At 33.6% G+C, this 12,954-nt stretch overlaps 1 protein-coding gene across 1 annotated transcript; it reads left to right on the top strand.

The window, feature by feature from the left end:
- The first annotated feature begins 2,101 nt into the window (after window positions 1-2,101).
- On the top strand, window positions 2,102-11,873 carry LOC129228063 (U9-ctenitoxin-Pr1a-like). Its single transcript, XM_054862697.1, has 4 exons — window positions 2,102-2,231; window positions 6,275-6,386; window positions 9,843-9,958; window positions 11,710-11,873. Exons 1-4 carry the CDS (start codon window positions 2,184-2,186, stop codon window positions 11,746-11,748), a joined length of 315 nt encoding a protein of 104 aa, XP_054718672.1. The 5' UTR covers window positions 2,102-2,183; the 3' UTR covers window positions 11,749-11,873.
- The last annotated feature ends 1,081 nt before the right edge of the window (window positions 11,874-12,954 follow it).

The following is a 12,954-nucleotide window of genomic DNA, read 5'->3' as shown; positions in this document are numbered from 1 at the left end:
CAGATTTTTTTTTAAAAAAATACTAAACCCTTTTCATAATCACTCAAAAAGACAAAGTAACCCTTCTGGGTCAGAAAGAACAATTTTAGTACTCCTGTAGTTTTTAATTATTACAAGAAAATGACTCCAAAACCGAGGAAAAGTGCGACTCAAGTCATTTATGCAAACTTTCCCAGAAAAATATGCATTTTTCAACACTCAAATTTATGATGGAAAACTAGACAATGCTAAGAAATTCTGCACATGACTTGAGCTGCACTTTTCTTCGAAACTGCATTTCGCCCTCATTTGGGGCTCAGTCTATCTGAACTGGTTATAGTTGAACAGAGGGCGAACCACTTAATAAAAACGTTGAACATCTTTACACTGATTGCTAAAAATATTTTTCACGACAGTGCGATGTTTGCATTCGTGCAACTTGTTGCAATGCATTAAGTTTTTCTGCAAAAATACTTGATTTTCACAGGAAATTGGTGTAAACCCGTGAAATCCCGGAAATAGTCAACGGTGTTTCGGAATTTTCCTATTATGAAGGTTCCAACAATGATGGATAAGCATAATGACAGAATTCTCAAGAACTTTCTTTATGACCGTAAGTGGTCCATTATTGATACATTTGCCATACACCTGATAAACTTTCGTACATTTCACCGGTATCTATACTGCTTCATAAGGAACGAACGACGTTTTACTAAACGATTCACTGCAAACCTTAAAACATTTTTTGAGCATATTTTGAACACGGAAATTTTGCTTTTTTTAGAACACTTTGAAGCATAATTTTTGGAACAATTTTCAGAACACTCATTTGGTTCAGCACACTTTTTAAACCCTTTTGGGCACACATTCGAAACAGTTTCTGAACATTACTTTCGGAAAATTAACTTACTTAAAATTTTCTGAACACTTACTTATGTCCTACTTTTTAGCATACCATTTGGAACATTTATAGAACATTTGTAGAACACTCATCTTTTTCCGAAGACGGATCTAAGGGAGAGTACATTTTTACTGCACTACGTTCACAGAATAAGTAAACCGAAAGTAAACCAAGAAGTTTCCTGAAGGTTTGTCGCATTTGTTGTCTGCTTGGCTCCAATTTGTTCTTGTCCAAGTCAAGTACGTGATTGAGGATGCCAAATGGCGTAATACTTTGTTTAAATTTAGTCTATCATTCTCGTGAATAGAGTTTAGTTTTTACTTTTGGATTTTACTGCTGTTTCGCGTAGTAGACATCAGCCCTCGGTGAGTCCTTTGCCCTGCCCCACTAGCATAACCAGAAATACCTCCTGGAGGGTTTTTTTTTGATCCAAAATACTTTCTAGAGAGTTTTTTTTTAAAATCAAAAATACCTTCTGGAGGGGGTTTTTGATCAGCAAATACCATCTGGAGGGTTTTTTAAAAAAACCAAAACAGCCGTTTTATATGCATTACTACTGTACTATGCATACGAAAGGGCTATATTACTACTATTTATGTTAAAACCAATGGCTCTGATGGTGTTTTCACCCCCCTCTCGCTGCGCCACTGCACTGCCCTGCACAGCCCTCTATACCTGGGACGGCCATCATTTATACAAGCATTCGCGAAGCAAATATATAGCGATTAAATGCAACTAAATTTCTGCTAGTAAACATTGAGAGATTCTATTGACTGGTAGTTAAAGAAATATGTTAAGATTATGTTGGTACAAATAAAAAAAAAACGATGATTTTACAAGGATGCATAAATGTGTTCCCAAATGTGCTTTCCATGTTTAAATTGTACAAGTTTTCTGAGCGGGACACATTTGATATTCTTTCGTAACAGGTTTAGTAATCGTTCTAATTTAGATCTCATTTTAGTACACATTTAAAAATTGGAACCATTTTTCTGATTTATAGCTTTGCAAACATGCTCCCAATAAGTATTGAAATTTTGCAGTGTAGATAAAACTGTTACCTTAAATGTGTAACAGCTGATACTTAAACTGCAACCCGAAAATTTAAGAATCCTGAACAAAATTTATCTTGTTTTCTTTCTTTCCGGGATGAAACATTATCAATCGAAAATGAAGGTAAGTGTTTTAAGCGATACAGGAACAGATAATCACCAAACAGTCGTCAGCTCATTACTTATTCCCATGGAAGCCAAGTATATAACTGATATCGAATAACCTTTTGTAAAGCAAGTCTTACAAAAACATGAAGAGTATCATTCTGATTGGATTTCTCACTTGCCTGTTCGTGGCTGTAAGTCTTATATATTTCATTCCTAAGCGATTGGCTAAAAGCTGAATGGGGCCGTTTCCAAAATTTTAAAAGTATTTTTTTCTGAAAGAGCATGCTTAAAAACATAGAATCTGACCATTTTTTAAATAATTTCTTTAAGTTTAATGTTTTTAAAAAAATACTTAAATTGGTGCTCTTTCATCGTTTAACGCTTCTGCCGATGACATCACAAATGATAAAAAGCCACTCAGTGTTGCCATTCACGGCCCAAAATATTTAATTCGCATCTTTACTCACGTGTATTGGCAACGATAGGGTTGATAGCAAGCGTAGAGCGCAATTTTAATTCGCTTCTTGATTATCATAACGTGGAAACGCGGTACAAAGATGCGCCAAAAAGCAACATTTGTGACGTCATCTAGACCACGCCTTGTTTGAAAAATCGGACATTTTAAAAAATTAATTAAAACATAACTGTTGGGAAATGAAAGAATGTTCTGGGTCCATGTTATTTTTTTTTTTTTTTGCTGATTCTATCAATTTCAGTGATTACTTTTGACTGAAGGAAACAACACCATTGCACGAGGAGAGTTATACTGTGACTCTGATAAGTTGAGCCATGACCTTAACAATGTTCACTTCTCTTTTGGGAGTTCAGTGAAAAAGGGACGCGTTATTTTCTCGGGTTTGTTTTGGAATATTTTTCCAAAACTAGTACTGCGAAAGTAATCCAATTCAAATCAGCGTCAATTACCTTCCACGATTACCCTAAAAAGAGGTAAATGTTGTCCTGATCATGGCTTATTTTATCCACGCGACACATTGGGGTTTGGCAACTTTTTTACCTACTAAATTGACGGAAATAGAAAAATATCGCTTACGTCACCGCCATGTTTGCTCCTCATATTTTAATTTTACATTTTCATAGAAATTTTAAAATTTCTCAATGCCAGGTCCGCCAAGTACATGTGTATTTTAGTGTATCATTTTTAGAGTGTTATTTCAGAATTTAAAGCAATTTATAATGCTATAGGCCCGCTTTAAAATATTGGAGCATTATTTTACGATTTAATGCAATTTAATGGCTTATTTTAATTTATTGGAGTATTATTTTAGGTTCAATGCAACTTTTAATGTTAGTTAGTGGCTTGTTTTATAATTTTGAGGATTATCTATATACATAAATGACTACTTCTGTATAAAAGTATGTCCGGGGTTAAACTTTAAAACTACTTGACCGATTTTAACTATTTTTTCACATCAAATAGCTACATTATCAGGAAGCATCATAGGCTATTATTTATTTCTAAAAAACTTTGTTTCAAAAAAGTTATGATGGAAAACAGTAAATTTCATGTTATTTCAGCAATAAATGATTAAATGTAAAACGCATTGTTAGAAAAATTCGTTGCCTTACAACAGCACTATTAATAGTAATGAAAATTTTTAATCAAGGCTTTTCCGGAGCAAACATGAATTTAAAGTCATTTAAATATTTGGAAACTCTACTTTTTGCACGCTTAGGGAAATATAGTAGAGAGCATTCTGTGTGTACTATTTAATTAAATAAATATAGCGCACGGTTTTTTTAGTTATCTTAGTTTTTGTTAGTTTATATTCTGGAAATTCTTCAAATTTTATATGTTTAAATGTCGTGCTTTCGTTTCTAACTGAATACTATTTCATTCTTTATACTTATTTGTATTTTACTTTTATGGGTAAGGAAGAAGCTCGATTTTTAATCACGTCAAAACGGTGTGTTTTGAGTTCTTTGAGTTAAAACAGAAAGCGAATGAAAGTAGCGATTGTTACTCATAATTATTACTGACCCAGGCAACGCCGGGAATTTTTGATAGTTTTACATACTAGTGAAACTTTTTGATGTTATTTAATGGCTTGTTTTATTTATTTGGCATTTATTTTACATTTTGATGGTTTTTAATTTAATTTTCCGGAGTATTTTAAATTTTAATGGCTTATTGGGGGATTATTTTACAATTTAACGCAACTTTTAATTCTATTTAAGTTTTTTTTTCTTTTTTTTTTTTTTGTTTAGTTGGAAGATTATTTTACATTTTAATGCAACTTTAATTATGTTTAATGGCTTGTTTCATTTATTAGGTGGTTTATTTTGCATTTTGATGGTTAAATTCGGTTGTATTAGTTTTAATGGATTTAAAGAGCCTTTTATAGTCTATACTGCGCCAAGCGGTTGTTTTGCATCATGAAAAATGGTACCAAAAGTGTATTGTAAAATAAAATACATAAAACTTCAAGAATATTGAAATAAATTGCTGAAAAAAAAAAACATTTGAACAAAGTTTTAAATAAAAAAAAAAAAATACAGGTCGAAATAATGAACTGCAAGAAATTTTGAATTTTATAAGAAATGATATCACCAATTAAATAGTTTCTGTAACTTTGAACAATCGTTGCAGCAAGGGCGGTTTCTGCTTCTGATTTTGGAAAAGGTCATTTCTGAAAAGAAAGCTGCATTTTTTTCATAAGTGCAATGTTTGGGCATAAATAAGGAGCGAACTTTTCGAAACATAAATCCCAAAAACGCGTCTCTAGGCTTCGATAATTTATATGAAGATACAGAGGGCCATGACTCCCATGACGCCCCAGCCCTGCGGGTCAGCGCCTGTGTGGTGACAAGCCCTCGGATTGCCATACAGTTGCAGAATCTTTTTTCCCAGACAGTATTGTGAACTTCTAAACACAATGGGGTAGTTTCCAGAATTTCAAAAAGTATTTCTTTTTTTCTGAAACAGCATGCTTAAAAATATAGGATCTGACCATTTTTTAAATAATTTGTTCAAGTTTATTATTTTTAAAAAATTTCTTAAATCGGTGCGCTTTCATTGTTTACGTTTCTGTCGTGTGACATCGCAAATGATGAAATGAGATTCAGTGTTGTCATTCACGGAGAAAAATATTTAATTCGCATTTTTACTTACATGTATTGGCAACGATAGGGTTGATAGCAAGCGTAGAGCGCAATATTTAATTCACTTCTTGATTATCATAACGTGGAAACGTGGTAGGAAGATGCGCCAAATTGCATCATTTGTGACGTCATCAAGACCACGCCTTGCTTTCAAAATCGGACATTTAAAAAAAAAAATTAAAAATAACTGTTCGGAAAATGAAAGTATTTTCTGAGTCCATGTTATATTTTTTACTCATTCTACCAATTTCAGTGACTAAAAGTAGTACTTTTGACTGAAGGAAACAACCCCATTCCAAGCGAAACCTTTGCAGCTTCTTTAAAATTCTAGTTTAATTGCTTTGGGGATTTTATTAGTGACATTTATGCATCTTGTCTACAAACCTCATGTTAAGGATAAGTAAGCAAAAATGGGGACTGAATTTTGTTTTCATAACAGGGTTCCTTTTAACAAGCTTCGAATAACGAATAAATACCTTTGTGCTGAAAATTAAAATAATCAGTAATCCAGCATTATGAAGCACAAAATTGCAAATTATTGCAGACACGTGTTTCGGTGTTACAAGGAACACCCTTTTCAATGCAAAGAAGTGTGAGCTTCTGGATGAAAAGTCATCCGAGAAAAGCAACACTGTGGAACAGGAGATAATAAATTTTCCAAGAAAACTCATAAACATGGGTTTTCTTAGAAAATTTATTACTTAACGGTGTTTTCCTGATGGAATTATATAATAAATTTTGCCTCCAGGTGTCATTTTATCTTTTTTGTTTTGTTTAATTTCTATTTTTTGATATTTATACTATCTCCTGTTCCACCGTGTTGCTTTTCTCGGATGACTTTTCATCCAGAAGCTCACACTTCTTTGCATTGAAAAGGGTGTTCCTTGTAACACCGAAACACGTGTCTGCAATAATTTGCAATTTTTGTGCTTCATAAGTTGGATTACTGTTTATTTTAAGCGTCGAATGTACTACCAATTTAAAGAAACCTGCAGAACATCAAAGGTTATAGACAATTGCAAAACAAATCTGCAGAATAACTCAATCATTAAAAACTTTCAATCGCGACAACCCTGAGAAGCAGTTAGACTCACTGCACATATACTTCCAACAGGTGAGTGCTCTGAACGAGACGTGTAAGACGAACGATGACTGTGCCGAAGATGAGTGCTGTGTTGAAATTGTCAGATTTTTCTCTTCCAAATGCAAGAAGCTCAGGAAAGAAGGTAAATTCGTTTCATGCAATCCTTAATTATTTGAAAATTCGATTTTTTCTAATGTGAAATATCAATAATGTCAAGGTAATCAAAGTATGGGAAAAGCACAGTAATTAAAATGCTCGTTACATGGCATTGTTACGTCACAATGGGGTCGTTTCCAAAATTTCAAAAGTATTTTTTTCGGAAAGAGCATGCTTAAAAACATAGGATCTGACCATTTTTTAAATAATTTGTTTAAGTTTAATATTTTTAAAAAAATACTTAAATCGGTGAGCTTTCATTATTTATATTTCTTGCCGATGACATCACAAATGATGAAATGCCATTCTGTGTTGCCACTCACAGAGCTAAATATTTCATTCGCATCTTTATTCACGTGTATTGGCAACGATATGGTTGATAGCAAGCGTAGAGTGCAATTTTAATTCGATGCTTGATTATCATAACGTGGAAACGTAGTAGAAAGATGCGCCAAAAGGCATCATTTGTTACGTCATAAAGACCACGCCTTGTTTGAAAAATCGTACATTTTAAAAAAATAATTAAAAAAAAAACTGCTTTGAAAATGAAAGTATTTTCTAGGCCCATGTTATTTTTTTTGCTCATTCTATCCATTTCAATGACTAAAAGTAGTACTTTTGACTGAAGGAAACCATCCCATTCCCTCCGTAGTTTAGAAGACTTATTGAAACAAACACATTACCAATGGAGCAACAACATTGACTTTACTGGAGAAAGACACCATACAAGTTTTGTTTTACAACTGTCCGAAATGTGACTCTTTCACGATGCCGCAGATATCAAGTCTGACGTCAATGGTCATTCATTTCCCAACAAAATGAGGCACCTCTCCATTATCTGACAGAAGTTCGTAATTTCCTTGATAACGAGCTTCCTGGTCGTCAGATCTAGAGCCGCTATATAGACAGGCCGACGCATCAGCTTAAGTTTAGCCTTTTTGGATCGGTTTTTCATTGTTGCGCTGGTTGGGTTACCACAGTAAAGTTTCGCGTTTCGCCAAATTTGTAGAAAATAATACTTTATTTAATAAACAATTCACGCGTCACTAATAATCGCTCGCAGTGAACAATCACCAAACGCGATTACTCGCCAGAAAAGACAACCACTCAAACACGCGCTCCCATCCAAAAAGGCTGATCTTAAGCTGATGCGTCGGCTCGTATATATAGGGGCCTTAGTCAGATCAGGTGAGGTTCTGACGAAGGCAATCGCGTGGCCACTGCACTCTCCGGACCTAACTCCACGCGGGTTTTGTATGAGGTTACATCCAAGATCGTTTGTTCGAGCCCCTATGCCACACGTTTTACAAGATTTACGTCGAAGGACCACAGTCGTGTTTTAAACCTTTGATTGTGAGATGATACAGTGAATGAAACAATAAATAGATTTTAGACTTGACACCTGCAAATCACAAAATGTACTCATATCAAACATTTGAGAAACAACAAATGTAGAGCTTCTTTCTCCAGCAGTCTATGGTCTTGCTGTATTGGTAATGTATTTGTTTTGTTAAGCCTTCTAAACCCCGGAGGGCATATGACACACCCTGTTTGTAATTTAAAGAACTTTTCCGATAATCACGTATTTTGCTAGATTGACAACGGTTGCAAAAGTTTATCTAGAATGTTTTCAATCGGTATAACTGTGTAGCAATTTTGAATGTAAAAACACACATTTTCCTCTAAAAGTTAACAGAAAATATACTTTTGTTATGCTTCCAAGAAAAACGCTAATAGGGGGTGACTCTCAACACAATAGGTTGAATGCTATTTAATATGTAACTACATTAAGAAATTATATGCTCCACGCGGTTACATTGCGTAACACTTGAAAGGGATCCCATGATTTATAACTGGGATCTCCATAATTGCGTAATGTTGCTTTCCGCGATTGCCTACTACGCAGATGTATGAGAGCGCCTGAGTTCATATGGCTATAGACAGTCGTGAAGACATGACTGGAAAAACCTCCTGACCGAAAAGCGGGATAGCATTTATGGCAAATTCTTTGATTCGGGAGAAAGGGCAAATTGACTGCCCATCATGTAAATTGTATCAGTGTGTAGAAAATAAAATAGATGTGTGTTGTGAACATGGTCACTTCAATTCTCTCCAAAAATTGATTTATGAAAAATGTGAATAAAAAGATGCGGGGGGAAGTTCTTCTTCATCACTACGTGGCAAATATATTTTGTATGTACGACCATAGTTAAATTATAACTCATTTTTCTTACTAGTGCTGCACAAGGCGCTTTGAGAAAAAGCATTCCATTGTCGTAAGTTGGAACACTGGTTCTATTCAAAGCTTTCTAATTACCACACTGATTTAGAAGAAACTTTATCAGGGACAATGTTTTATGAGCTTTATGCAGTATAAAATTCGAAATGATACATTAGTTCGTTTGCTTATAAATGAGAAATTTCATGCGATTTTTCGCCCCTAAATTTAAATTTAGAACGTATTGGAAAAATTTTAAATTTAGGAATCTCCCCATGGGAATTGTCCCCTTAAAACTCGACCATCAAAAACTTCTCAAAAATTCTCCTAGCTCTAAGTCTGACACAGAACACTAATCAGAAGATACACACATAAAAAACACTTTTTGAGCGCAATTAAAAAAAAAACAAAAACAAATCATTCCATTGCTGCCATGGCAACGTATAAAAGCACTCGGTCGTTGCGAATGATAAATCTGTACCTCAAAGCCAGACTGATGTAAGTCAAAAATTGCGATTTTCCGTTTATTAGTGCTATTTATTGTACGTCGAATCCTATTCCGCATCAAACCGTTCAAATCAAAAATTTTTTTGTACTTTTTTAACAGTGTTAAAAGAGCGTGCGTCTCATACTTTACTTGCGACAAAGGTTTTTCCTCTCTCCTGTGAAGTTGCGATTCTGTGACTTACGCTGTTATGACCTTGAGGTACAAAAATAGTAAATCATCGTAGAACTATAAAATAAGTTAAATTCAAGGCTAAGTTAAGCCGAGCACGAAATTGGCAATTTTAATGGTTATGGTGGTGCACAACCTACGGGCCATATGCGGCCCTTTGTTATGTTCAACGTTTGAATCGAAAACTACATTCTAGAATCTCACAAACAACCATGAAGACGTCCTCGACAGGTATTCAGAAAATAGTTATCGAAAAACAATAAACTTCGAATTAATAAAATAAGCATCAAGTCTTTCATTTATGATTTTCTTTCCTTTGCCACATTTGATAAAGGTATTATTCTTAATTTTTAATTTTGTCCCCTTTCCATATTTCCATGTTATTAGAAAAGAATAATTTATTTTGAAATTTTACATTTGTTCTGTCCCGCGAGTATGATTTTAATATGAGGTGCGGCCCTCGGGCAGAAAAAGGTTAGGCACTACTGATTTAACTGATTCATCTAACCCTAAATAGTTATGTATTTAACTCTGAGTTTTATTTGCAGGTGATTTCTGCTTGAAAGGTGCTGAAGAACATCAACTTGAGGATAAATATAAGTTTGCCTGCCCGTGTGTTGAAGGACTTGTTTGTAAACCAGCAAAAACTGTAGATGAGAATGGGGTATGTATTTACTCTTTAGGCGCTTAGCGTCAAAACCAGCTCAATCCATGAATTTTAAAAAAAAAAAAATAAATAAAATCTGTCTTAATTCGATACATCTTAGTCAATACTGTAGAGTCTCGAAAACACGGTCTTATGCCGACCGAAAAGTGGTCGAGTTTGTGAAAATGCCCGATAATCGGGCATGCACGCGTAAAATGTTTTTTTTTGCAAGGATTTTTAACGTTTTGCCATAAAGTGAACTCTTTTTTTTTTTTTTTTTTTGATTTGAACGGATTATTGAGTGCCGAGTTTTCGGGACTTTATAGTGTGGTTTTCTTTTTATAGAAATTTGAGAAAAATATCTTGTTTTTGAAACCACAATATTAAAGTTTCTGTAAAAATTTCTAATTTAATTCCTATTTGTATTGAAATTTAAATTTTCAAAAATATTCTTCATCCCCCATTTCCATCGGTGGTCAATCAGTAGTATTATTTCAACCCTTGTTGAAATGAACCTCCCCTGCTCCCTCCCAAAAAAAAACTCCCTCTGTACATACAATTATACAAGCTCTTATTTCCACACATCTTAATAAATAATTTGCTGAAAGTGTATTGTAAGTAGTAGTTAAAGAAGGATGAATAACTTTAAAAAGGGAGCATTGATAACCAACACAAAAGAAACAGATAAATAAAGAGAAACTGATATCTAAATTATCTATTTCGTAATGGGATCGTTTCCAAAATTTTAAAAGTAATTTTTTTTTTCTGAAAGAGCATGCTTAAAAACATAGGATCTGACTATTTTTTTAAATAATTTGTTTGTTTAATATTTTTAAAAAATAACTTAAATCGGCGCGCTTTCAATGTTTATGCTTATGTCCGATGACATCACAAGTGATGAAATGCCATTCAATGTTGCCATTCACAATGCAAAATATTTAATTCGCATCTTTACTCACGTGCATTGGCAACGATAGGGTTGATAGCAAGTGTAGAGCGCAATTTTAATTCGCTTCTTGATTATCATAACGTGGAATCGCGGTAGAAAGATGCGGCAAAGTGCATCATTTGTGACGTCATCAAGACCACGCCTCGTTTCAAAAGTCAGACACTTAAAAAAAAATTAATTAAAAAATAACTGTGGGAAAATGAAAGTATTATCTGGGACCATGTTATTTTTTTTTTTTGCTTATTCTATCAATTTCAGTGACAAAAAGTACTACTTTTGACTGAAGGAAACAACCCTATTCAAGCATGGTCTCACTAGGTCGCGCTGACGCTTACCAAGCCTTGACAATTTCTCATTTTTCCGTATTAAACCGATTCATCTATGATCTGCTCATGCATCCACCAATCAATGTCAACCTTTCAAAGTTTGTTTATTTTTGATTGAACGTCGCCTATTTTGATCGTAAGAGGCGCTATAGGAACCTCTGCGTCCACCAATCAATGACAACGTAATGGAAACAGGGGCGCTTTGTTGCCATGAATTTCTCTCAGCGATAAATTATTGTTATTTTTTCTTCTTAAAAGAAATCGTTTTAGTGTTCAAAAGAAAGACTCTTTCAAAAATAAAAAGATTATTGAAAAGAAAAATTTAATTCATAAGTGAGAAATTTAAATAGAAATAAAAACGTGAAGTATTAGTGAATTTTTCAGCTTTAATGTAAAGGTTATATTTCGCATAATACTTTTTTATAAGAGCATATAATTTCATAAAATTGCTACGTTTGTTTAATTTTATAATTAATAATTATTTTATTTTGCAGGTCGCTTCATTTTTAGAAGACAAATGTCAAAAAGAGTGATCATATGGTAACCCAAAGTGTCTTGACGTTTTAGTGACTTGCTTCATATGTTTATGTTGTTTTGATTTGTACCGAATTTGTTTTTATTAAATTTGAACTGAAAAGATTGTACTTAATTAGTGATTTAATTACAAATAGTTAATGGGGTAGTCTCTTTGAGGTAAGAACCTGGGCATTCTCCGAAACAGAATGGCTATGCCACTGCAAACTATTGAAACACCAAGAGTTCCACGATAAAAGTGAGCATTAAAAAGGGTTCCACTAATCAGAGAAATTAAGAAACGCTGGTCTAATGTTACAAAAAATCTGTGGGTGCTGGTGACAAAAAAAATAAATAAATAAATAAATAAATAAATAAATAAATAAATAAATAAAAAATAAATAAATAAATAAATAAATAAAATAAAAATAAACTAGTATGTTGTGGCCATCACGAAACTTTCTTCTATATTTTTCCTTTTTCTGATCCCTCCCCATGCTTGACGAGGAAGCAATATTCCTAACAAAAACAAAATTACACATGCAAAAACTTGACGACCATCCCAATGTCTGAATTATTGTAAAAGCAAAGCAAAGAGCGAAAATTGAAAGTTATTTTAAAAGCCTTGCTTGAATTAATTACAAATATTTTATTTATAAACAAACATAAGATGGCAACAGTTAAAAATTTTAAATCATTGAGATAATATTTCCGATCATTTCCATACAATTAAAATCACGAGAAATACGCAGAAGACAATCTATTTCGATTTATCTTTCTTATTGTTGCATTAATAAAGCTATTTTTATTCGCAAAAAAAAAAAAAAAAAAAAAAAAAAGCACCTCTTGGAGCGATTGGAGTCAAAACTGAACCAAAGCCTGTTTACGTATGGATTCACATATATTCCAAATTTCAACCAGAACGTAGCATTACTTCTTGAGATAGGGCACTCACAATGGAAAAACAGAACGGGCGATTGCGCTACCCCTTTTTTAGCTGTTGAAACCAAAATAAAATCAGCTCTTATACCCACTAAGGGCTACTTGTCAAAAAAATTTTGTTTGATTCCGTTCGTTATTTCTTGAGATACAGCAGTCACAATTGACGACAAAAAACGTTCTATAACTCAACCCCCGTTTGAGTTATTGACACCAAAATTGAATCAGCACCTGCTCCTGTTAGGGGCAACATGTGCACCAAATTTTGTTTGATTCCGCCAGTTACT

This window comes from Uloborus diversus, chromosome 8, assembly GCF_026930045.1.
Source record: "Uloborus diversus isolate 005 chromosome 8, Udiv.v.3.1, whole genome shotgun sequence".
Taxonomy (NCBI): Eukaryota; Metazoa; Arthropoda; class Arachnida; order Araneae; family Uloboridae; genus Uloborus; species Uloborus diversus.
The sequence above is the reverse complement of the archived record's forward strand: the minus strand, read 5'-3'. Positions and strand labels throughout refer to the sequence as shown.